A 25,091-nucleotide genomic window follows, 5' to 3' on the forward strand; every position below is an offset into this window, starting at 1 on the left:
GGGTTATCATGGAGCGATTGCATTTGTTGCTGGATTACAGCCATGAGTGGACAAGAGGGGGGTTAAAGGGTTTTGTCTGTGGGATCCACAGGAGATGTAGGGGGGTGGGGTAGGGCGGAAGGCTACACATGTCGCTCTGTAGAAGCTATAAGGATGAGACTGGGGCACTGGATTCGCACGGAAGCGGGGGTTGCCTCACCTGTTTCCCTGCCCTGCTCTGCTGCCCTGTTCCTAGAAAAGGTCTACTGTGTTGGGGGCTTGGCTGATGGGGGGTGTTGGGGTAAGGAAGACTGGGGGAGAAGATCTGTGTGACCCATTGAAAGGGGGAGATGAGGTCTCAGACAGGAAAGAAAGACCAGAGAAGAGTTTCTGCTACAGAGCTGGGACTAGGAATGGGAAAATTGGAAGTGGGGGAGCAAAGGATGGTACATAGATCGGCCTTTGGACTTCTTGTTACCCTGGAAAGAGTGGCCCTTGGGTTAGCATGGAGGCCTGTCCTGGGCTGGTGGAGCCTGCAAAGAAAGAGCGGAGGGGAGTTAGAAGGGAAGATGTGCGGTATCCATAGCAGATGGGAACAGTGGGCAAACGAGGCTCCCACAGGAGGTCTGCTGCAGAGGTGGGCATGACACTGTGGCACTGGGTCTGTGAAGAGTGGGGAAGGTCTGCAGCAGTCTGCCTGGTTTTCTGGCAGTCATGGCATGGATCCATGTTTCTCAACACTTTGCAGTGCTGTCTATTGACCCTTTCAAAGAGGTAGAATATCAGAAATTCTGCATATCAGGTGTTTCCGTTATGAGCCATAGCAGAACCGTATTACAGTGGCGAAGTCGCCAGGAAATAATCTAATGGTTGGGAGTCACCACAACATGAGGAGCGGTATGAAGAAGCTGCAGCTGAGCTGGGTGTGGTGGCTTCCTTGACCACCCTGGCCCTTCCTTCCTTACCATAAGCCTGATGCTGAGGTGCACGCCTTTAATTCCAGCACCCAGGGAGATAGAAGCAAGGCAATCTCTGTGAGGTCAAGGCCAGCCTGGTCTACAAAGTGAGACCCAGACAGTCAAGACTACACAGACAAACCCTGTCTCAAAAAAAAAAAGTATTGTAGCAGGACGAACAGATGCAAAGATTAGGCAGAGCTCAGGGAATCCTTTTTTTTTTTTTTTGATACAAGGTATCTCTGTGTAGCCTTGGTTGTCATGGACTTCTTTGTAGACCAGGCTGGCCTCAAATTCATAGATACACCTGCCTCAGTCCCCTCTGAGTGCTGAGATTAGAGGCGTGCACCACCTCACCAGGCTCATGGAAGAGGGGGAGGAAGGATTGAAAGGGTCAAGTGGTCAAGGACACAAAAGGAAAACCTACAAAACAGACCTGGGACCATGGCGGATCACAGGGACTGAACCATCACCCAGAGAACATCCATGGAGTAGACCTAGACCCACACACAGGTGTAACAGGTACAGCTTGGTCCTCATGTGGGCTCTAACAGGAGGAGTGGGGACTGGCCCTGACTGTTGCCTGCTTTTGGGTCCCTTTGCCCTAAGGGGACCACCGACCACCTTGTGTAGTTTCAATAGAAGATGCCACCAGGTGTACTTGACATGCCAAGGTGGGTTGATACCCATGGGAGGTCTCCTCTCCCCTGAAACGAAAGGGAGGGGGGCATAAAGAGGAAGGGAAGGGAGAGGATAGACAGGAACAGGGAGGGGGGAGAGAAAGGGACAGGGAGGAGGGGAGAGGGTAAGGTCCAGTCTAATGTAAAGAATGTTAATTAACTAATTAATAATAAAAAATAAAGGGACTCTACAATTGATTAAAACACTTTTATTCACTTTCTATTTCAATTGCAAGGCTCTGTCTACAGAGATGTATGTGCCCATGCACTCCAGAAAGTGTCTCAGATCCCTGGATGTCCAGTCACAGATGGATGAAAACTCCTGTGTGTGCTGGGAAGAGTCCACATGTCCTCTGCAAGAGCATCATTGCTTTTGCCACCTGAGTTAACTCTCCAGTCCCCACACACTGAGTTATGGGTGGAAAACAAGTCTTTGTCTTTTCCTACCTTTAAGAGTACATGTTAATGTTTGTTTTCTCCTTGGTCCTGATCCCTTGGTCATGTGTTCTGCACAGTCGAATCAAAACAGGTCCCCCGACACCTCCTAAAAACCATCTCTCTGTGCTGTGGTCTTGCAAGCACCTAAGTTGACTCAGTCTTCAAGTCAGGGGACAAAATGAAACTATTCCAGGAAGAAGGCAGATGTTAGGTAGAGCACAGCAGAGCCCTGGGCTACCCACATGGCAATCATTTCAACTTCTTCCAGATGTTTGAAATCCTGAGCCACCAGGCTGTCTTTCCCCAGATCCACTGTAAATGCAGCAGCAATGCCTTGGTGTACCTGGAGGTCACTGGTCACAGCACTGTCTACCCTTGAGGAAGACAGGGCTAGGTCACATCTAACCATGTTCTAGGATCTCTTCAGGCGTTTGAGAGGGGGCTCCAGCCAAGGACCCTGTGCAGAAGCCAGGGACTGGAATGCTTCAGCCAGCAAGTGGGGATGGGCTTCCACCATTTCCTTCCACCCTGAGGTCTCAGAGACCTCAGAAGCATGACCTGTAATGAAACCCAGGGCCTGCATTTTCAGGTCTTGTGCACTGTGGAGGTCAGCCAGGAAGAGAGTGTGAGCAGCATTGTCCACTGAGAGGTCCCTGCAGAGGGCGTCCTCACACATGGCCTTCAAGCGCTCCAGGCCATACCTGTCAGCAGCGGCCAGCACATCAGGGGCCAAGCTGTGGAGGTTTGGTGCCTTCCCCGTGTAAATGAATCCCATCATCTCCTTGAAGACTTGAGGCTCCATGTCCTGGATCTCAATTCGGTGTTTTTGTTTCTCCTTCATGTCATGTTCAAACATGGCTCTGAAAACTGGAGAGCGAGCCCCTAAGATGGCCTTGTGAGCCCGGAATTCATGACCAGCTACCAACAGGCTGCAGTCTGTGAAGCGGGAAGTCTCCAACAGCTCCCCTAGGTCAGCAGTCAATCTGCACCTTGGAACCTTTATCGCAGGTGTCCAGTCTTCTTCAGAAATGCTATAGGTGTCTTGGACCATGGTCACATTGCAGAGCAAGGTGAGGTTGTTCTCAGGGAGAAGGTCTTCTGCCAGGGCCAAAAGGAAATCTTGAAGGATGAACATTTTGCATCCCCAGTTGTCGCCAGGAAGGAACTTGAAGACTTGTTGGCTAATCATTCCCACAGTTATGTCTCCTTCCGCATTTATAATCCAAAACTGGAACTTTGCCCAAACAGGGGTCTTCGGACTCCTGAGCAACACCAGGTAAACTGACACGTAATCTTTGCTTTCTATGTCAATGCCTTTGGGGTGAACTCTCAAACACCATTTCAGGTTGTCATTGGCTCCTGATGAGAAAGTCCCACTGAAAATGGGGTCCGGCATTCCCTCCAGGCAATAGGAGAAGTTGTGGATGGTCCACCTGTAGGAAATCTCCTGTACAGCAATATGTGTGTAGCCCCGGGTTGCGACTGCTTCGTCCCCTGACATTTCTACTGGAGACAGTTTGAGGTTCAATTTCTATCCAAAGCGAAGAATTAAGATATGGTTTCTCTTCTTCCTGTAGGACATAAGAACAAAAACTTTTCAGAATTTTAGTGTCTCACCTCCACTTTGTTCCCCACTTGCTGAGACTGGAAAGGTGTGTGTCTCTGTAATTATCTACCCAGATTTCAATATTAATGTCAGACAAGATCGTCCAAGCCCCTAGTGACTCTTACATTACTCCATTTCTTTCTCTGTACTGAATTAGATCAACTGGGAACTAGTTTTGCCTATAATACACAACTTTTTAAGTGTTTGGGAAATTTTTATACATTCTGTTAAAAAAATTTATGTATATTTAAATATTTTTCACTTGATAACCCAATTGTAGCCCCCTCCCTCATTTCCTCCAGGCATCATCTTTGCCCCTCGATTTCCCTATCCAAGTCCTCAGAGAGGGGGAGCCCTTCTCCCCTACCAACTGACCCCAGCCTATCAGGTCTCCTCAGGTCTGCCTACATCCTCTTCCTCTGCGGCATGGTAAAGCACCCGGCCATGGGAAAGTCATCTAAGTGCAGGCAACAGACTCCATGGCAGGAACAGCCCCAGCTCTACTTATTATGGGCCCTATATTGAGATGGAGATGCCAATAGGCTACCTCTGAACATGATGCCTGGCTTTTCTCCATGCATGGTCCTTCTTTGGTGCACAGGAATCTGCAGGGACCATGAGCCCAGATTTCTTGGCTCTGTTAGTCTTTTATAGAGATCCTGTCCCATATGGGTCCTTCTATCCCCAACTCCTCCATAGCACTCCCTGTACTCTGCCCTAAGTTGGGCTGTGAGACTGAGCTTCTGCTTTGATCTCCTGATGGGTAGAGCCAGGGAAACAACGCTCTGGACAATAGCCACAAAAACCATAAAGAATCTTGATGTAACTGTAACCAAGGAACTAAATGTCTTGAATGAAAAAAAAACCCATCAAATCTCTGAAGAAAGAGACTGAAGAAGATATGAGAAGATGGAAAGATCTTCCATGGTTGAGGATGGGTAGGATTAACCAAGAAACAATGACCATCTTACCACAGCAACCCACAGATTAAATGCAGTTCCCATTAAATGCCAACACAATTCTTTACAGCCCCTGAAAAACCAGCTCTCAACTTCATTTGGGACAACAAAAATCCAGAATAGCTAAGACAATCCTGACCTTGAAAACATCTTCTGGAGGGATGGTTGTCCCTGATCTCAGGATGTACTATAGAGCAACAGTGATAAAAAGTGCATGGTACTGGCATAAACACAGACAGGGGGATCAATGGAATCCAATAAAAGTTCTGGAAATACACTCACACATGTAATTTTTGAGAAAGAAGGCAAGCCATATGATAGAAAAATGAAAGTACCTTCAATGAATTATGCTGGTCTAGTGCGTGTCTACATGTCAAAAAAGCAAACAGATATGTTCCATGATGTTGGATTCAATGTGATCCCTGAGATGGTGAACTAGAAAATCCTGTCTGAGATACCATTTTGGTCCTTGAGATTGTGAACTGTTTATACTGCCTTTGATCCCTTGTGACCCATGAGATTGTGAACTATAAAAACACAGGATTTAATAAAGTGAACCCTAGGTCAATGGGTGGGGTAAGCAAGCAGCTGACAGGGATTAAGTGTAGGCAAGGCTTTGAGTAGAGGAACAATTAAGATAGCTTTCAGGATAACAGGATCTTGGGATTTTAGCTGGAGCTCCTTGTCCTCTGGAAGCTTTTGGACTTGGGTTTCTCGGTAATATCTTCCTGGGCAGTCAGCTGAGCTAATGAGACTTTGGGACCTTTAGCTGGAGCTCCTTGTCCTCTGGAAGCTTTTGGACATGGGTTTTTAGGTATTTTCTTCCTGGGCAGTCAGCTGAGCTAATGAGACTTTGGGACCTTTTCCATCAGGAGGTGAGCTGAGCAGGAAGGTTACCTGACTGCTTTCTCTGCCTCTCTGAGCTAGCAGGTTTTTCACCACAGCATCTGTCTCCTGTGTCTTTATTGGTAAAATAAAGTGATCTGGGAATTTCACTGAAACCATCCTAGATCCATAGTTATTACAGTGCAAACCACAAGTGCCAGAGCACAAAAGACATTATCATAAAACGAGGAACACTAAATCTATTAAAAGAGATAGTGTGGAAGATCCTTGAACTCTTTGGCACAGGAGACAACTTCCTGAAGAAATACCAACAGCCCAGACTCTAAGATCAACAATTAATAAGTGAGACATCATTAAATTGAAAAGTTCCTATGAGACAGAGGCCGCTGCCAAAAAACAAAACTATGGCCTACTGTCTGAGAAAAGATCTTCACCAACTCTACATCCAACAGAGGGCCAATATGCAGTCCATATAAGGAACTCAAGAAATTGAACACCAACAAACCAAATAATCCAATTAAAATATTGGGTACAGAGCTGAACAGAAACCTCTCAAGGAAAAAATATGAAATTTCTAAGAAACACTTAACGAAAGGCTCAACATCCATAGCCATCAGGAAAATACAATCAATACCTCTCAGGGATTCCATTTTACACCTTCAGAATGGCTAAGACCAAAAACTCAAGACAGAGCACATGCTGGTAAGGATGTGGAGAAAGGGGAACTCTCCTTCATTGCTAGTGAGAGTGCAAACGGGTAAAACCATTTTTGAAATCATTCTGGCACTTTCTCTGAAACTTGGGAACAGCACTCCCTCAATACCCAAGCATACCACTCCTGGGCATATACACCAAAGATGCTCTACCATACAACAAGGACATTTGTTCTACAATGTTACTGGTAATGGCCAGAAATTGGACAATCCAGATTTCCCTCAACCAAAGAATGCATAGAGAAACTGTGGTCCATCTACACCATGGAATTCTATTTCAGCTATCAAAAACAAGGGCATCATGAAAATTTCAGAGTAACAGAACTTAGAGAATGAAGGAAGCTAGATCAAGGGCATTAAGGAGAATGACTTACAGGCTGCAGTCAAGCTAATCCACTGACCGCTGGCTGTGCACAGAGATGCCAAGAGGCCTGTCAGCTGTTCAGTCCAGGAGGCGATGTCTCTGCTGGTCTTCAGTATACACTGCAAACCTGCAGAAGCAGGCTGTAATGCCGGGGATGGACTGCACTTGCAAGCCAACAGGGGCCAAGTGGCAAAAATCCCAAGCTTCCCTTTTCCATGCCCTTATATAGTCTTGCAGGGAAGGTGTGGCCTAATTAAAGGTGTGGTTGCCAGGGTCAAGACATGGATTAAAATGGTGTGGCTCCTTGTTTTGAGATCTAGTGTCAACTTTGTGTCTTTGGACCTCCAAATCAGGATTCCATATGGATCTGCCTACTTGAACTGAAGCAAAATCTTTCTCACAGGCAGGCCCTCCATTCTGGGGTTTGAGTTCACTCCAGATAAAGTCAAGGTTTAGCAAGAAGGGCCATCCCATGTGTATCTTCTTCCTGTAGCTAAGTCCATATGTGAAGGGATTATGTGAATTTCTACAAGCTACTCTTTCCTCTTGTGGTTGTGTTACAATTATCCCTGCCATGAGCTTGAAAATGGAAGGAGTGTTTTTCTCATCTGTCAGGGACCTGACTGTCACAACAGGCAGGCAGGTGGAAGATCTCACCTATGGTGTCTCACAAGCAGAGCCAGAGACCTCTGAATGTGCTGTCTTCTTCGCTGTCTTTTTCCAATGCAGACTCATGGTCCTTGCATGGGTCTATGCACCTTTATTCATGGTCTTTCCTCTCTGCCTCAGATAATCATCCTTGGAATAACTATGTCATCCCCATGTATGCAATAAGTGTGATATTCTAAGTAGCCTGGTCGGCTGAGGCTGAAGAGACCATGATAAAAACTGTCAGACTCCATTTTGTTAGAAACATCCTTAAAACATCCCAAAGACCACAAACCCTTGAAAAATTTCTTGCTGGAGGGTCAAACTGATCTACACTGAGCTGCAGTCTATTTGTACTTTTATTATGTTTGATTCAATGATGTCATAACTGCCCCTTTGCCATCTACATACTCTATTACACTTTTCATGTACACTAAACACTGCCATGCACACTTTCAAGACCATCCAGATCTGTTTGTCAGCAAAATACCTTGAGTCTGAGCTGACCACCATGTTTTACCATCCTCAGCACTCTATAAGCTAATTGCGGTTTTCTTCCTTTACATATGCAATACAAATTTGCCTCAAGGATCATTGAGATTCTGGACTGGCCCCTGCCTGAGCTCTGCCACAGACACCCTGTGGGGGACTTCACTGCCCCACTCCTCACAGCTGCTGAGGGTCCCACAGATCTTACCATTCCAAACCATCCCCTTCTACATGACTGCTAGCCTTGGGAGTGGGACATCTCTGATTCTTCTGGTTGCTCTTGAGACCCTCTGCCTACTCCTGTGTTACCTCACCCAGCCCTGGTGTGATGGGTTAAGCCTACTCTTAGTGCATTTTGTCATGCTGTGGTCAGTTGATATCCATGGGAGGCATACTTTGTTTGGAAGAAAATTAGGAACAGTAGTTTTAGAGGAGAGGGGAAGTAGAGGGGGCAGAATTTGGAGGAGCATAGGGAGGGGAGGCTGCAGTCGGGATGTACTGCTTGAGAGAAGAATAAAGAAAAAGAAAAAATAAGTTACCTCACACAAAAAGAACCAGGGCCAGACCATTTTAGCACAGAATTCACCAAGACTTGCAAAAAACATTTAGCACCAATACTCCTCAAGTAATTCCACTAAATAGCAACAGAAGGGTCATTGCCCATATGTTCATGAGGTCATTGTTACCCTGATACCCAAACTACATGAAGACCCAACAAAAAAAGAGAATTACAGACCAATTTCCTTTATGAAAAATTGTGTGTGTGTGTTTTGGGGTGGGTTGGTGAGGTGGCATAATTATTTTTTCCTTTTTGTCTTTATTTATTGTTCATGCTTACAGTGCAGCCTCACCACAGTCCTCCCTTCCACTTCTCCTCCAGTTCCTCCCACCTCTGTCCCTCTGCTCCGTCATATTTCAGGAAACAGAAGGTTTTCCAAGGACACCAAGAGAACACAGCACTGGGCTGTGGGAGCACACTCCATCCCAGCGCTCAGGAGGAAGAGAAAGTCATAGCTCTGTGAGTTTGAGGGCAGCCTGGTTTACAGAGCAACTTCCAGAACAGCCGGGGGTACATAGAAAAATGCTGTCTCAAAAAATAAAAAGGGGTGGGGCACCCTGGAATCAAACCCTCAAATCGAGGCTGTGTGAGGCAACCCAGTCAGAGGAAAACAATCCCAAGATTGGGCAAACAAGTTAAAGACATCTTCACTTTTATTGTTAGGATTACCACAAAAACCCCAAGCTAAAAAACAAAAAAATCATAACAGAGCCAGGAGTGGCAGTGTATGCCTGTTATCCCAGCACTCAGGGAGGCAGAGGCAGGTAGATTTCTAGGAGGTTGAGGCCAGCCTGGTCTACAAAGTCAGTCCAGGACAGCAGGGCTACACAAAGAAATCCTCAAAAAACAAAAACAAAAACAAAAACATCAAAACATATATGCAGAGGTCATAGCTCTGACAGACAAAGGCCCTGTGATTGCTCAGTCCGGCTCTGTGAGGTCCTGTGGGCCCTGCTTATTTGATTCTGTGGGCTGTTTCCTCCGGGTGTCCTCAACCCCTCTTCCTCCGACATTCTCCCCCACCTTTTGGCTGTTTTCCTGAGATCCACCTATTATTCCCTGTTGGTCCCTGCATCTGCTCTCACTAGATACCAGAGGAAGCCCGTAGGCTTCGCCCTTTCCAAACTACTTTATTTGGGGTTCTCTAAACGGTTATACCTCCCTACCTACCTACCTACTCTAGCTAGGAGAGAAAGGAGATTTGTGGGAACAGGAGAAGTAGATCTTTTTGATTTTAGTCCCTGGGAGTGATTCCCCTGGCATACTCAGAAGGATTTCTGCAGACCAGCAATTCCACCAAAGTTGCTGCTGGAACCTGGAACAGCAGCTGGAGCCTGGAGCCTCGGGGCCTTCCCTGGATCGGTTCTCTCTAGGAGAGTCTCAAAGTGGAGTGATGAACAGCCAAACAATACCAAGACCCAAAAAGCCCAACCTCTTGTTTTCGGCTCATGTATATATATCCTCTCAGAGTCTGTACTAGGATGTGTTTCAGCTGGCAAAAACCAACTGCCCTCTCCCAGTCCCACCCCTGAGGTGGTTTGACTTCTAAGGGGATAAACATCACCTGTTCTCTCATAAGTCTGTCCACCATCCCACACTTGGGTCAAAACAAAAACATATTCACATCCAATATGCATCCCACAACTGGGATCAAAACAAAAACATGTTTACACCCACGACAGAAGCCTCTGATGATTATTGAGCTAGGGACTGATTTATGGGTATAGCAGAATAGGAGTCATTTAATTAACTTTTTTCCAGTCCTGTTTGGTTTCACTCTAGGTCTCTGGGCTATCCAGCTTTTACTTGGCCATCCAGACAGTGTCAGGCATGAGTGGGTCCCTCTCCTGGGATGGACCTCAAGTTAGACCAGTAGCTGCCTACACCCAGTAGCTCTGAGACACCATTTCTTCATCATGTCTTGTAGACAGGACAGGTTGTAGGTCAAAATTTTTATGGCTGGGCTGGCTTCCTACCACTGGAAAGAGACACACAGAGTGTATAACCAGAGACAGACAAACAGAAGCAGAAAGGGACAGACAGAGAAAAAGAGAGAGGTGGAGCGAGACAGACACAGAAAGACAAACACCCCACCCAGCCTTCGATGTCCTGGACTTGCTTTGAACACCAGACTGGCCTTGAATTCAGGGAGATGCATCTGCCTCTGCCTTGCTGCATGGCTTGTTTTCATTCTTTGTTTAGTAAATCTCCTCCTACCGTTTTGTTGTTGATCTTGTTTTGTTTTGACATAGATTTTGTGTTGCCCCTGTTTTTTGTTTCATTTTGTTTTGGTTTTTTGTTTGTTTTGATTTGTATTTCCCTGATGACCAGGTACTTGAGCTTTTCTTTAAGTGTTTCTCAGTCATTCAGTATTCCTTTCTTGAGAACTCTCTGTTTAGGTCTGTACCCCTCTTATATTGGATTATTTTGGTTTGTTGGTGTTTAATGTCTTGAGTTCTTTATATATTTTGGATATTAGGCCTCTGTCAGATGTAAAGTTGCTGAACACTTTTCCCAGTCTGTGGGCTGTCCTTTTGTTCTGTTGACAGTGTCCTTTGCTTTGTAGAAGCTTTTCAGTTTCATGAGGTCCTACTTATTAATTGTTGATCTTAGAGCCTGAGCTGTTGGTGGTCTGTTCAGGAAGTTGTCTCCTGTGCCAACAAGCTCAAGGCTCCTCCCCAGCTTTTCTTGTAACAGATTAGTGGGTCTGGTTTTAGGTTCGGGTCTTTAATCCACTTGGATTTTTATTTTGTTCAGGGTAATAAATAGGAGTGTATTTGCATTTTTCTACACACAGATATCCAGGTGAACCAGGACCATTTGTTGAAGATGCTATCTAATTTTTTCCATGGTGTGAATTTGGCTTCTTTGTGAAAAATCAAGTGTCCTCAGGTGTATGGATTTATTTCTGGGTCTTCTATTTGATTCCATTGATCCAGCAGTCTGTTTCTATGCAGTACCATGCCCTTTTTTATCACTGTTTCTCTATAGTACAGCTGGAGATCAGGGATGGAGATATCTCCAGAAGGTTTTTTTATTGTGTAGGATCGTCTTAGCTATTCAGGGTTTTTCTCCATAGGAAGTTGAGAGCTGTTCTTTCAAGGTCTGTAAAGAATTGTGCTGGCATTTTGATGGGAATTGCATTGAATCTGTAGAGTGCTTTTGGCAAGATGGCCATTTTCACTATGTTAATCCTACCTATCCATGAGTATGGGAGATCTTTCCATCTTCTGATATCTTCTTCAATTTCTTTCTTCAGAGACTTGAAGTTTTCTTCATACAAGTCTTTCACTTGCTTGCTTAGAGTTACTCTAAGATACTTTATGCATTTTGTGGTTATTGTGAAAATTGTTGTTTCCTCAATTTTTTTCTCAGCCTGTTTTTCTTTTGTATAAAGGAAGACTACTGTTTTTTCTCCAGTTAATTTTGTATCCAGCCTCTTTGCTAAAGGTGTTTATCAGCTGTAGGAGTTCCTTTGTAGGCTTTCTACTGTTTCTCTTATTGTTGAGTTTCAGCCTTAGCCCATGGTGGTTTGGTAAGGTTCAAGGGCTATTTCCGTCTTCTTGTATCCGTTGATGTTTTCTTTGCGACCAAGTGCACAGTCAATTTTGGAGAAGGTTTTATGTGGTGCCGGGAGTAAGGTATATCCTTTTGTGTATAGGTGAAATGTTCTGTAGTTATCTTTCAGGTCCATTTGATTCATGACATCTATTAGGTTCAGAATTTCTCCATGTAGTTTCTGCCTTAATGATTTGTCTATTGGGGAGAATAGGATGTTGAAGTGTCTCACTATTAATATGTTGGGTTTGGTGTGTAATGAAGCTTTAGGAATGTTTCTTTTATGAATATGGGTGATCCTGAATTGGGACATAGATGTTCAGGATTGAGATGCCATCTTGGTATATATTTCCTTTGATAAGTATGAAGTATCCTTCCAAATCTCTTTTGATTAGTTTTTGTTTAAAATCTATTTTATTAGACAGTAGAATGGCTACTGCAGCTTGTTTCTTGGGTCCATTTGCTTGAAATAGGTTTTCCCAACCCTTTACTCTGAGGTAATGTCTATCTTTATTGATCAGGTATGTTTCTTGTGTGCAGCAAAATGATTGTTCCAGTTTCTGCATTCATTCTGTTAGCCTGTGTCTTTTTATTGAGGAGTTGAGGCCATTGGTGTTGAGAGATATTAATTACCAGTGGTTTAGTTCCCTAAGTGAAACTTTTATTAACTTTTAGCTAACCCCCTTAAGCAAAAATGAACATTGGTAACGGAACAAAGACACCCACCCCACCTACTGGGAATGGGGACATGGTGTTCTCTAAATTATTTTTTGCTGTCTGAAGGTGAAAACATCTTTTTGTTACCCTTTGAAAAAACAGGGTATTGGTCAAGTGCTGGAAGAGCTAGCTGTATCTGTTTCTGCCCAGTTCTTTTGGGATCGATCCTTTTGGCTAGCCTTTTTGATTTAATATGCATGCAATTTATTGAGGAAACAGTAATGACAGAGGCAGGGGTTTGGTCTTCATTATTGTCCTCTTTTTGCCCTGAAAATAAGCAAACCTTTGAAGTTATTAGTATAGCTATATCTGTACATATATAATTTCTCAAGGAAACGACGGTTGAGGTGCCTTCCTCGCTGTGTCAGAGGCCGTCCTTTAAGTTGAATTTGCCAGGCTGCCTGCTTTGTCTTCATTACTGTTCTGTTTTTTAGGTCTGAAAATAAGCAACTTTTGAAATTATTAGTATAGTTATTTAAGCAAACTTTTGAAATTATTAGCTTGACATGGATTTATAATTATTAGCATTATTACCATGTAATTAAAAATATTTATGTAAATAACATTAAATAATCATGGGGTTAAAAAAACCCAACACCATTTCTACAATTATAAAATGGCCATTGTAAAATTTATTAATCAACTTGTATTTACATTATGGTAAGTAAATGATCAACACCTGGAGTGCAGACACAGGTGGATCAAAGGACTTTTATAAGTGTCTTTTGTGACAGAGCTGTGGTGATATTACACAGGTCTTTCCTGCTCTCTTCAAAATTTTTGAATTGTGTTAATGCAGAATATGGGTTTTTGTACTGAAAATCCCACCTTGAGGAAAGGCTCCCGGCTATACTGGATTTAAGAACACCCACTGAAGTTCCCAGCCAGGTGATAAAGATTTTCCATAGGCTTAAATACATGCTCAAAAATCAGTCTTCTCTTCCCTTGTCCCCCTTCCCAAATTAGAGACTTTGTGATCATAGCCACTGATTCCCGTTCCAGAGGACAGCAGCTCCCCTGTGAGATGCTGCTCCAACTCTCCAGGAGCATGCTCTTGTGAGCACAGGACTCACCATTAGGAGCACCTTTCTTGCAAGTGAGGGGCCCTGCAGTGATCACCTACAAACATTCAAATGGCAGATTTGAAGGAGGCTGCTCCAGTTAGCAGGACCCTAAACCAGCCTGGGAGAGTGTCAGAAAAGGCACCACTCAGCCCCCTGCAAGATGTTTAGCTGAGGAACCAAAGTCAGAGTGTCGAACCAACTGATAGATTTATGCTGCACTGTAGGATGAGGAGCAACCCAGGACCAGAGTCACAGGAGGGCTGGGCTGGGAGCTGCTGAGCTGACTGAGTCACTGAAACTGTTTATGTGTCCCCCAGGCTTAGTGGAGCTCAGGAAGACATGATGAGCTGCAAAGAGATGAGAGAAAAGGCCCTTTTCTCATAAAGTGAATCCCAACGAAAGTTCATGCTTTTATGTCTTTTGTACAAAAAATGTTTTCTGCTGTTCACACGCAGCTGCTGCTCTGAAGAGGTCCAGGGTCAGGTCTCTGGGGCTGGATGCAGATGCCCTTCCAGTTCACTTTATCTCTTGGGTGGTCAGAGCTGATTGCTTAGGCAGCTGATCAGGATTGCAAGAGGGAAGAAGAAAAGGAGCCCAAGGTTTCTTCTCTAAGGACTGGCTGTACTGAGACTGAGGAGGAGAATTTAAGCTGACCACAGTTTTCCTATGGCCGAGGATGTAAAAGTGGCTTCTGGCTAGAGACTTCAGGAAGGTCATAAAAGGAGACTCTTTGATCTATAGATAGGCCTCCCGGTGGAGATCTCCAGTTAGCTAATGTAAACTTGGGCTTATTAGCCATAGAGTGCTGATGCCCTGAGTCTGCTAACTTATTTCGGTTAAGTTCAAGTAGGTAGATCCACTTTGAATACCAATTTGGAGGTAGGAAGACAAATTTAATCCAGATATTGAGGCAAGAAGAGACACATTTAATCCAGGTCTTGGGTCTGAGAGACACACCTTTAATAGGGTCACACCTTCTGCTGGGAGTATATATTGGGTCGTGGAGAAGGAAGCTTCGACTCTTTGCCTGCATGCTCTGACCTTGACAGCAAGTTCACACATTCAGTGCCATTAGAACCTCCTTCTTCAAGATCCGAGCATACACTGAACACCAGTTGAGACATCCAGCCTCGTGGAGTGAGTAACTACTGGCTTCAAGGACTGTCTGTACACAGTCAGCCTTTGTTGCATTGGTTTGCCTGCAGCCTGTAAATCATTCTAATAAATCCCATGTATGCATGTATGTGTGTATATATGTATGTAAGTGTGTGTGTGTGTGTACATATATATATGTATGTATGTGTGTGTGTGTGTGTGTGTGTGTGTGTGTGTAGAGGGAGAGAGAGAGAGAGAGAGAGAGAGAGAGAGAGAGAGAGAGAGAGAGAGAGAGAGAGAGAGAGAGAGAGGCAGATTGACTCATTCTGTAAGTATGTTACCCTACAGAACCATGACGAATGGAGCACATTTTGAAGTAGAAAGGTATAAAATGTTACAAACACTTCAACACCTGTGTATATTGGCCAAAACATGTTACTAACTGACCTAAGATTCAATGTGGGAAATAGAAATGTAGTGACGTAAAGAGTAGCTTGGGGCCTGAACTGTCTTCCCTGAAATTAATACTGAAATCCAGATAGAAAATCTCAGAGGCCCAGGTTTCCAGTCTCAAAGAAGAGGAAACAGAGCAGGGAACAGAAGCTAAAAAAAATCTAAAAAGCATGTATCATTTATCCTACAGTGTGAAAAGGAAGCAAATCTTGATTCTTTAGTTTTGAATCCACTTTAACCTTCAAACTCCCTCAGGCAGCAGAAATGTCAGGGAACCTGGCGGCCGAGAGCTCGGGTGCCACAGGGATCAGTGTCTAGAAATTCTCCTACAAGTGGACCATCAGCAACTTCTCTTTTTGCCTGGGGGGAATGTGGGGAGCCATGGAAAGCCCACCTTTTTCATCAGGAGCCAGTGACAGCCCGAAATGGTGTTTGACACTCTACCCTGATGGGATTGATGAAGAAAGCCGAGATTACCTGTCAGTTTACCTGCAATGGCGCTGTCCGAAGAGCCCAGTTTGGGCAAGCTTCCGAATTTATATCATAAATGCTCAAGGAGAGAGATCCCAAGATGTGAGGAGCACAGGGATCTTAAAGTTCCTGCCGTGTCAATACAGGGGATTCAAAAAGTTCATCCTTCGAGATTTCCTCTTGTCCCATACCCATTGGCTACTCCCGGACGACAGGCTCACTCTCTTCTGCAAGGTGAGTGTGGTCGGAGCCTCTTACACCATCTCCGGACAGGACACCGCATCTTCAATAAAGGTTCCAAGGTGCACATTGACTGCTGACCTAGGGGAGCTGTGGGAGACTTCCCTCTTCACAGACTGCAGCCTGTGGGTAGGTGGTCACGAATTCCGGGCTCACAAGGCCATCTTAGCGGCTCGCTCTCAGGTTTTCAGTGCCATGTTTGAACACGACATGAAGGAGAAGCCAAAGGACCAAATTGAGATCCAGGACATGGAGCCTCAAGTCTTCAAGGAGATGATGGGATTCATTTACACAGGGAAGGTGCCAAATCTCCACAGCTTGGCCCCTGATGTGCTGGCAGCTGCTGACAGGTATGGCCTGGAGCAACTGAAAGTCATGTGTGAGGACGCCCTCTGCAGGGACCTCTCAGTGGACAATGCTGCTCACACTCTTCCTGGCTGACCTCCACAGTGCACAAGAGCTGAAAATGCAGGCCCTGGGTTTCATTACAGTTCATGCTTCCGAGTTCTCTGAGACCTCAGGGTGGAAGGAAATGGTGGAAGCCCATCCCCGATTGTTGTCTGAAGCATTCCAGAACCTGGCTTACTTTCAGTCTTTTCCCTGAGGCCCCTCTCAAAGCCTGGAGTGATCCTAGCACCTGTTTAGTTGTCACCTACACCTGTCTCCTAGAATCATCAGCCGGTGTTGTCAGCAATGAATCTGAGGAAAGACAGCCTGGTGGCTCAGGATTTCAAACATCTTCAAGAGGTTGGAATGATCTCCAAGTGGACAGCCTTGGGCTCTGCTGTGCTCCACCTAAACATCTGCCTTCTTGCTGAAATTGTTTCATTTTGTCCCCTGACTTGAAGACTGAGTCAACTTAGGTGCTTGCAGGAAACACAGCACAGAGATGGTTTATAGGAGGTGTGGAGGAACCTCTTTTGATTCAACTGAGCAGAACACATGAGCAAGGGATCAGGACCAAGGAGAAAACAAACATTAACATTTACTCAGAAGGGTAGAAAAAGGCAATGACTTTTTTCCCACCATAACTCAGTGTGTGGGAACTGGAGAGATAACTCAGTTGGCAAAAGCAATGGTGCTCTTGCAGAGGACTGTTCCCAGCACACACAGGAGTTTTCATCCATCAGTGACTGGACACCCAGGGGATCTCAGACACTTCCTGGTGTGCATGGGCTCATACATCTCTGTAGACAGAGCCTTCCAAATGAAATAGAAAATGAATAAAAGTGTTTTAATCAGTTGTAGAGTCCTCTTATTTTTTTATTAATTAGTTAATTAATATACTTTACACTAGACTGGAACTTCCCCCCTCCTCTCCTCCCTGTCCGTTTCTCTCCCCCACCCATGCTTTTGGCTCTCTTCCCTTCCCCTCCTCTTATGCCCCCCTCTCTTTCGTTTCAGGGAAGAGGAGACCTCCCATGGGTATCAACACACCCTGGCATGTAAAGTACACCTGGTGGCATCTTCTACTGACACTACACAAGGTGGTCGGTGGTCCCCTTAGGGAAAAGGGACCCAAAAGCAGGCAACAGTCAGGGCCAGTCCCCACTCCTCCTGTTAGAGGCCACATGGGAACCAAGCTGTACCTGTTACACATGTGTGCAGGTCTGGTTCTGCTCCATGGATGTTCTCTGGGTGATGGTTCAGTCCCTGTGATCCCCCATAGTCCCAAGTTTGTTCATTTTGTAGGTTTTCCTTTTGTGTCCTTGACCACTTGACCCTTTCAATCCTTCCTCCCCCTCTTCCATGAGCCTGGTGAGGCTGTGCAGGCCTCTAATCCCAGCACTCAGAGGGGGCTGAGGCAGGTGGATCTCTGTGAATTTGAGGCCAGCCTGGTCTACAAACAAGTCCAGGATAACCGAGGCTACACAGAGATACCTCGTCTCAATAAAAGTGATTCTCTGAGCTCTGCCTAATCTTTGGCTGTGGGTCTCTGCATCTGTTTGTCTGGCTACAATATTTTTTTTGAGACAGCGTTTCTCTGTGTATTCTTGGCTGTCCTGGTCTCACTTTGTAGACCAGGCTGGCCTTGAACACACAGAGATCCACCTTGCCTCTATCTCCCTGGGTGCTGGGATGAAAGGCGTGCACCTCAGCACCAGGCTCATGGAAAAGAGGAAGGAAGGGCCAAGATGGTCAAGGAAGTCACCACACCCAGCGCAGCTGCAGCTTCTTTATACCACTCCTGGCAACTTTGCAACTGTAATATGGTTACTGCTATGGCTCATAACGGAAACCCCTGATATGCAGGATTTCTGATATTCTACCTCTTTGAAAGGGTCAATAGACGCCCCCACAAAGTGTTGAGAAACATGGATCCATGCCATGTCTGCCAGGAAACCAGGCAGACAGCTGCAGACCTTCCCGACTCTTCACAGACCCAGTGCCACAGTGTCATGCCCACCTCTGCAGCAGACCTCCTGTGAGGGCCTCGTTTGCCCACTGTTCCCATCTGCTATGGATACCGCACATCTTCCCTTCTAACTCCCCTCTGCTCTTTCTTTGCCATCTCCACCAGCCCAGGACAGGCCCCCATCCTAGGACAAGGGCCACTCTTTCCAGGGTAAGAAGAAGTCCAAAAGCAGATCCATGTACCATCCTTTGCTCCCCCACTTCAAATTTCCCCATTCTCTGTCGCAGCTCTGTAGCAGAAACTCTTCTCTGGTCTTTCTTTCCTGTATGACCCCATTGTGTCCCCCCCCCCGCCTCCAATGGGTCACACAGATCTTCTCCCCAAGTCTTCCTTACCCCAACACCCCCCATCATCCCAGCCCCAACACGGCAGGCCTTCACTAGGAACAGGGCAGCAGAGCAGGGCAGGGAAACAGGTGAGGCAACTCAAGGTTCTCATCGCTCCCCCCTTCTGTGCCAATCCAGTCCCCCAGTCTCACCCCCATAGCTGTGACAGAACACCATGTGCAGCCCTCCTTCCTCCACCCCCTGTCTACATCGCCTGTGGATCCCACAGACAAGTGACTTTGACCCCCCTCTTTTCCACTCATGGCTCTATTCCAGCCACAAACGCAATCGCTCCGTGATAACCCACAGGTCAGACCTGCCAAGAAAGCTGCCTGTCATCTTCCTCTCTTCTGCTGCTCTAGATCCAAGCCCCAAATACCCCACCACAGCTGAGGCACAAGACATAAACCTTAAAAGGAACTTCATGAGGATGACAGAGGTTTGAAGAAAGTGAATAAATCCTTAGAGAAACAAGAGAAAAGACAAGCCGGGTTGTGGTGGCCGAAGTCTTTAATCCCAGCGCATGGGGGGCAGAGGCAGGCTGACCTCTGTGAGTTTGAGGCCAGCCTGCTCTACAAAGTGAGTTCCAGGACAGCCAGGCCTACACACAGAGAAGCCGTGTCTCATAACAAACAAAAAAATAACAAAAACAACAACAACAAAGAAGTGAGTAAGTCCTTAAAGAAATAAAATTAAAGATGAGGGGGACAGTGGTGGCGCAAGCCTTTAATCCCAGCACTTGGGCGGCAGAGGCAGTGGAACACTACGAGTTCAAGGCCAGCCTGGTCTGCAAAGTAATTCCAGGACAGCCAGGGCTACACACAGAAACCCTGTCTCCAAAAACAAAAATAAAACTGGAAAAATGAACAAATTTCTTAAAGAAAGCTAAGAAATACAAACAGCTAAAGAAAAAAAGGAGAAACTACATAAGGCTTGAGAATATAAATAGAAACAATAAAGAGAAGAAAGTGGGAATTCTGGAAGCCAAAAGTCTAGGTAAGTGAAGGGAAGCTACAGCTACAAGCATCACCATCAGAATGCGGGAGAGGCAGAGAGAGCCTCAGGCACTGAACATTTGATAGAAGAAATATATATTTCCATTGAAAACATTAAAACCTAAAAGACTCGTTCTATGAGATATCCAGGAAATCAGGAACACAATGATGAGACCAAACCTAAGAATAACAGCAATAGAAAAACCTTAAGTGTCTAAGGGCAAAGTGTTAGGGTCGGAGTTGTCTGCTGAAGAAAGGTTCCAAGGCAGTAAGCAAAAACACAGAGTGGGGTTTTTTTTTATTCTTATTTTTGGAAATATTTTATTAATTGATTCATACTGCATCTCAATTGTTATCCCATCTCTCGTATCCTCCCATTCCTCTCTCCCTCCCGCTTTCCCCCTACTCCCCTCCCCTATGTCTGTGACTGAGAGGGGACCTCCTCCCCCTGTACATGCTCATAGGGTATCAAGTCTCTTCTTGGTAGACTGCTATCCTTCCTCTGAGTGCCACCAGGCCTCCCCATCAAGGGGTCGTGGTCAAATATAGGGCACCAGAGTTCAAGTCAAAGAGTGCTTTTAATCTAGCACTGGAGGGCGACCCTCTCCCCGAAATGAGCATGCAGGCTAAATTTATGGACACTTGGAGGGACCTGTGAGAACAGAATTGAGTCAGAGTGTACCAGGGGATTCAAGACTGGCTGTTTGTTTGGTTACTGGGGACTTTTGAGTCACTGAAATTTTGGCTCTTACTCAGGTGTTGGCTTTTAATTTGATTGCATGGGGACAGCTGTGTTCTTTACCAAGGTCACGAAGTAATAAAAACATGGTATCTGGCCATTTTCTTCCATAAGCTGATTAGCTGCTCATGAGCTGTCCATAACTTGTGGTTTTTTCAGGAATTGTTAGAAACTTGGCCTAGTTAGGCAGAGTGAAAACCTGTAGCCCAGTCAAGCAGCTGGGGTCTTTGGGAGGTGTTGGGATCTGTTCGGCCCCTGGAGTCAGATCCCAGGGCAGAAAGTATTATCTTTAAGGCCCTCAAGCCAGTGGGAGGCCAGGACCCATGCCTGAGGACCTCCAACTTCCATTTTCCATCCAAAGAACACTCAAACTCCCCTAAAGGCCAGACCGAGCGCCTACCCTACACAGTGAAAAGTCCAAGCTCTGGACTTGAAATCCCAGCAGTCCCCTACCTGGAAAGCTCCCCTCTCTCAGGACATCCTATACAAGCCCTGTCTCCTCTCTGTTCTCTGATGTGTCTTGCCTGAGGAGAGGCAGCCATCCTCCTGGGTTCCTCCCTCCCAGTAAACCTCTTGGTGAGATTTGTTGTGCTGTGTGGCTTTGTGGGATTTCTTGGTTCCCAGCTGCTAGTGTACACTTCCACCTGAGGTGTGACACTTCGGTCCTATGACTCAGGCAGGCTCTCCAGGTTCCTGTGCTCCTCCTTGGGGTCTGAGCTGCCCTGGGACCCTATCCCTCACCTCCAGTCCACCACCCACAGGCTCCCCTTCTGGCTCACCAACTGCTTATCACCTGCTTCTTCACCTGTGGCAGCCAGATAAGTTTCTTCTTTGGTGGGTGTAAATGTTTCTCTGAATCCCAGGAAGTGACTGTTGAGCCTCAGACACCACTCTTTGAGGCAGATGTACGTGCACCAATGCTCTTTAAGTTCATGGCCAGCCTTCTTCACCTGACCTCATCCCCTCACCTTTGGAGATGCAATTCTGCAGTCTCCATGGGCACCAGTGGGTGGGTTTATTTCACCTCTTCCTCTCCTGCCCTCCCTCCAGAGCTGCCTGTACTACCACAGCTTTTCTAGGTCCTCCTGGGTTTTTTGTTTTGTTTTGGTTGATGTTTTTTGTTTTTTGAGACAGGGTTTTTCTGTGTGGCCTTGGCTGTCCTGGCACTTTGTAGACTAGGCTGGCCTCAAACTCACAGTGATCTGCCTGCCTCTGCCTCCCAAGTGCTGGGATTAAAGGCATGTGCCAAACCAGGCTTGGTGGTGCAAGCCTTTAATCCCAGCACTAGGGAGGCAAAGGCAGGTGGTTTGCTGTGAGTTGGAGGCCAGCCTGCTCTACAAAGAGAGTCCAGGACAGCCAGGGATACACAGAGAAACCCTGTCTCAAAAACAAACAAACAAAAACAAAACAAAACAAAAGGCTTGCACCACCATGCCTGGCTCCAATTGCTTTCTGTAACAGGATTAAGTCAAGTTAACCCTAGGTCAAGAGGTGGAGCAGCACCAGCTGATAGGGATTAAACAGAAAGGAGGGGCACTGAGTTAAGGAGTATTTAAGACAGAGTGCTAAAGAAGAGCTTTGGGGGATTTTGACTTTTAGCTTTGGCTTTTTCCTCTGGGACATGAGTTGAGTAGGAAGGTTAGCTGAGTGCTTTCTCTGCCTCTCTGAGCTAGCAGGCTTTCACCGCAGCATCTGGCTCCTGAGTCTTCATTGGTAAATCAAACAGTTGGGGTTTGTTTAAAGAACACTGATGGGCCCTAAATTTATTCACTTTTGTGATTGAACTTGGCCAGAATTCCCGACAGATAATCAGTTCAAAATGGTATCTTAGGTTCTAATATTATTTGGGATCTCTGTGAATACTGTAATAAGTCAGAAATGAAATAAAAGATTCCCCTTTCCTATTTCTCTTTTTTCTACTCCAAGCCCTGATTGTTTTGTGTTCTCTGTCTCTCTGTCTCTCTGTCTCTCTTTCTCTCTGTCTCTCTCTGTCTCTCTCTCTCTTTCTCTCTCTCTCTCTCTCTCTCTCTCTCTCTCTCTCTCTCTCTCTCTCTCTCTCTCACACACACACACACTGTGTAAATGACCTGCTGTTTAAGTCACAGTTGAAGGATTTCAGCATGAACCAATGGAAGCAGAGGAGCAGACCCCTGCAGTGTGCACACATCCCTTACACACTTTCCCCGGGCTGGAGCATTTCTACCGCCCTGCTGCAGAAACCTCCAATTATGACTAAGGCTTAAGGTTTTTTGTTGTTGTTGTTTTTTGTTTTTTTGTCTTTGTTATTGTTGTTGGTTTTGGTGGTTTTTGTTGTTGTTGTTCTTCTTGTTGTAGTTTTACCTCTATGCTCAGGAGGCTCAGGAGGAAGAAGGCAAGTTAGATGGCACCGTTGGTGAAATATTCTGTCCTTTTTCCAGTACGTTAAAAAAGGAAGGCAAGTTAAACTGGCACCATTTGTGAAATATTCTGTCTCTTTTTCCAGTATGTATTTCTAGCCTATTTATGAAAAATCAGGTGTCCATAGATACATATTTAGGTTTATGTCTCAGTCTTCAATTCCATTCCATTGATCAATATGTCTGCTTTAGGCCAATACCATACAGTTTTCATTACTGTAACCCTATAAGACAACTTGAAATCAGATATGAGGAGAAATCCCGCAGTTGTTTTATTGCTCAGGATTGTTTTAGCTATCATTTTTGTTGTTGTGTTTTGTTGGGTTTCCATATGAAATTGAGAACTGTCTTTGAAGATCTGTGAAGAGTTGTGGTGCCATTTTGGTGGGGATTGCATCCAGTGTGTAGATTGTTTTTAGTAAGGTGGTCATTTTTACTATGTTAATCCTCCTGATCTGTGAGCATTGGGGATATTTCCATCTTCTTATATCTTCTTCAACTTCTTTCTTCAAAGACTTGAATTTTTGTCTTATAAGTCCTTTGATTGCTTGGCTAAAGTTAGCTCAAGATATTTATATTCCTTGAGAGTATTGTGAAAGGTGGGTTTCTGGATTTCTTTCTAATTTTGTTTATCATTTATATATGGGAGCTCTGCTGACTTTTGTGAGTACTTCGGTATCCAGGTACTTGATGAAACTGATTATTAGCTATAGAAGATCCCAGGTGGAATTTTTAGGTTCCCAGATCTACCGTCATATCATCTGCAAAGAAGAATATTTTGACTTCTTCTTTCCAATCTGTGTGCCCTTTATCTCCTTCAGTTGTCTCATTGCTCTTTTGAAGAAGACATCAAGAACTATATTCTATGGGGAGAGTGAGAGTCGACAACCTTGTCTTATTCCTGATTTTAGTGGAGTTGGTTTGAGTGTCTCCCCACATAGGTTGATGCTGGCTGTGGGCTTGCTGGATCCTGCCTTTATTATGCTCAGTTGATGTGTCTCTAATATCTCCAGGATGTTTCTCATGAATGGTGTTGGATTTTGCCAAAGGCCTTTTCTACATCGAATGAGGTGATTGTGCTTTCATCTTTCAATTTGGTTATACAGTAGAATCAATGTCCTGATTTTTGCATGTTGAACCATCTTGCATCATTGCCATGAGGCCTAAGTGAACATGGTGGATGAGCTTTGATGTAATTTAGGGTTTGGATTTTGAGTATTTTATTGAGTACTTCTGAATAATTTTTCATAAAGGAAATTGGTCTGTAATTCTCTTTCTTTGTTGGGTCTTTATGTAGTTTGGGAATGAGGGTAACAATGGTGTCATGAACAGATTGGGCAATGGCCCTTCTGTTGCTATTTAGTGGAATTATTTGAGGAGTATTGGTGCTACCTGTTCTTTGGAAGTCTTGGCGAATTCTGTGCTAAAGCAGTCTGGCGTGGTTCTTTTTGTGTGAGGTAACTTACTTTTTCTTTTTCGTTATTCTTCTCTCAAGCAGTACACCCCGACTGCAGCCTCCCCTCCCTACGATTCTCCAGATTCTGCCCCTTCTACTTCCCCTCTCCTCTAAACCTACTGTTCCTACTTTTCTTCCAAACAAAGTATGCCTCCCAGGGACACCAACTGACTGCAGCATGACAAAATGCACTAAGACTAGGCATAACCCATCACGCCAGGGCTGGGTGAGGTAACACAGGAGTAGGCAGAGGGTCTCAGGAGCAGCCAGAAGAATCAGAGAAGTCCTACTCCCACTGCTAGCAGTCATGCAGAAGGGGATGGTTTGGAATGGTAAGATCTGTGGGACCCTCAGCAGCTGTGAGGAGTGGGGCAGTGAAGTCCCCCACAGGGTGTCTGCTGCAGATCTCACGCAGGGGGCCAGTCCAGGATCTCAATGATCCTTGAGGCAAATTTGTATTGCATATGTAAAGGAAGAAAACCACAATGAGCTTAGAGAGTGCTGAGGATGGTAAACCATGGTGGTCAGCTCAGACTCAAGTGATTTTGCTGACAAACAGATCTGGATGGTCTTGAAAGTGTGCATGGCAGTGTTTAGTGCACATGCAAAGTGTCATCCAGTATGTAGATGGCAAAGGGGCAGTTATGACATCATTGAATCAAACATAATAAAAGTACAAATAGACTGCAGCTCAGTGTAGATCAGTTTGACCCTCCAGCAAGGAATTTTTCCAGGGTTTGTGGTCTTTGGGATGGTTTAAGGATGTTTCTAACAAAATGGAATCTGACAGTTTTTATCATGGTCTCTTGAGTCTCAGCCAACCAGGATACTTAGAATATCACAATTATTGCATACATGGGGATGACATAGTTATTCCAAGGATGATTATCTGAGGCAGAGAGGAAACACCATGAATAAAGGTGCATAG

General features: G+C 45.2%; 2 protein-coding genes across 2 annotated transcripts in view; both read left to right on the forward strand.

The window, feature by feature from the left end:
- LOC311590337 (speckle-type POZ protein-like) overlaps nucleotides 1-25,091 on the forward strand; it is a 399,822-nt gene that overhangs the window by 94,716 nt on the left and 280,015 nt on the right. The window lies entirely within an intron of this gene.
- On the forward strand, nucleotides 15,506-16,439 carry LOC311590207 (speckle-type POZ protein-like; the record flags this gene model as incomplete). Its single annotated transcript, XM_084769084.1, is given in 2 exon segments — nucleotides 15,506-16,257; nucleotides 16,259-16,439. Coding segments are annotated over 2 exon segments (933 nt in total).

This window comes from Acomys minous, assembly GCF_964271855.1.
Source record: "Acomys minous genome assembly, chromosome: 19".
NCBI classification, from domain to species: domain Eukaryota; kingdom Metazoa; phylum Chordata; class Mammalia; order Rodentia; family Muridae; genus Acomys; species Acomys minous.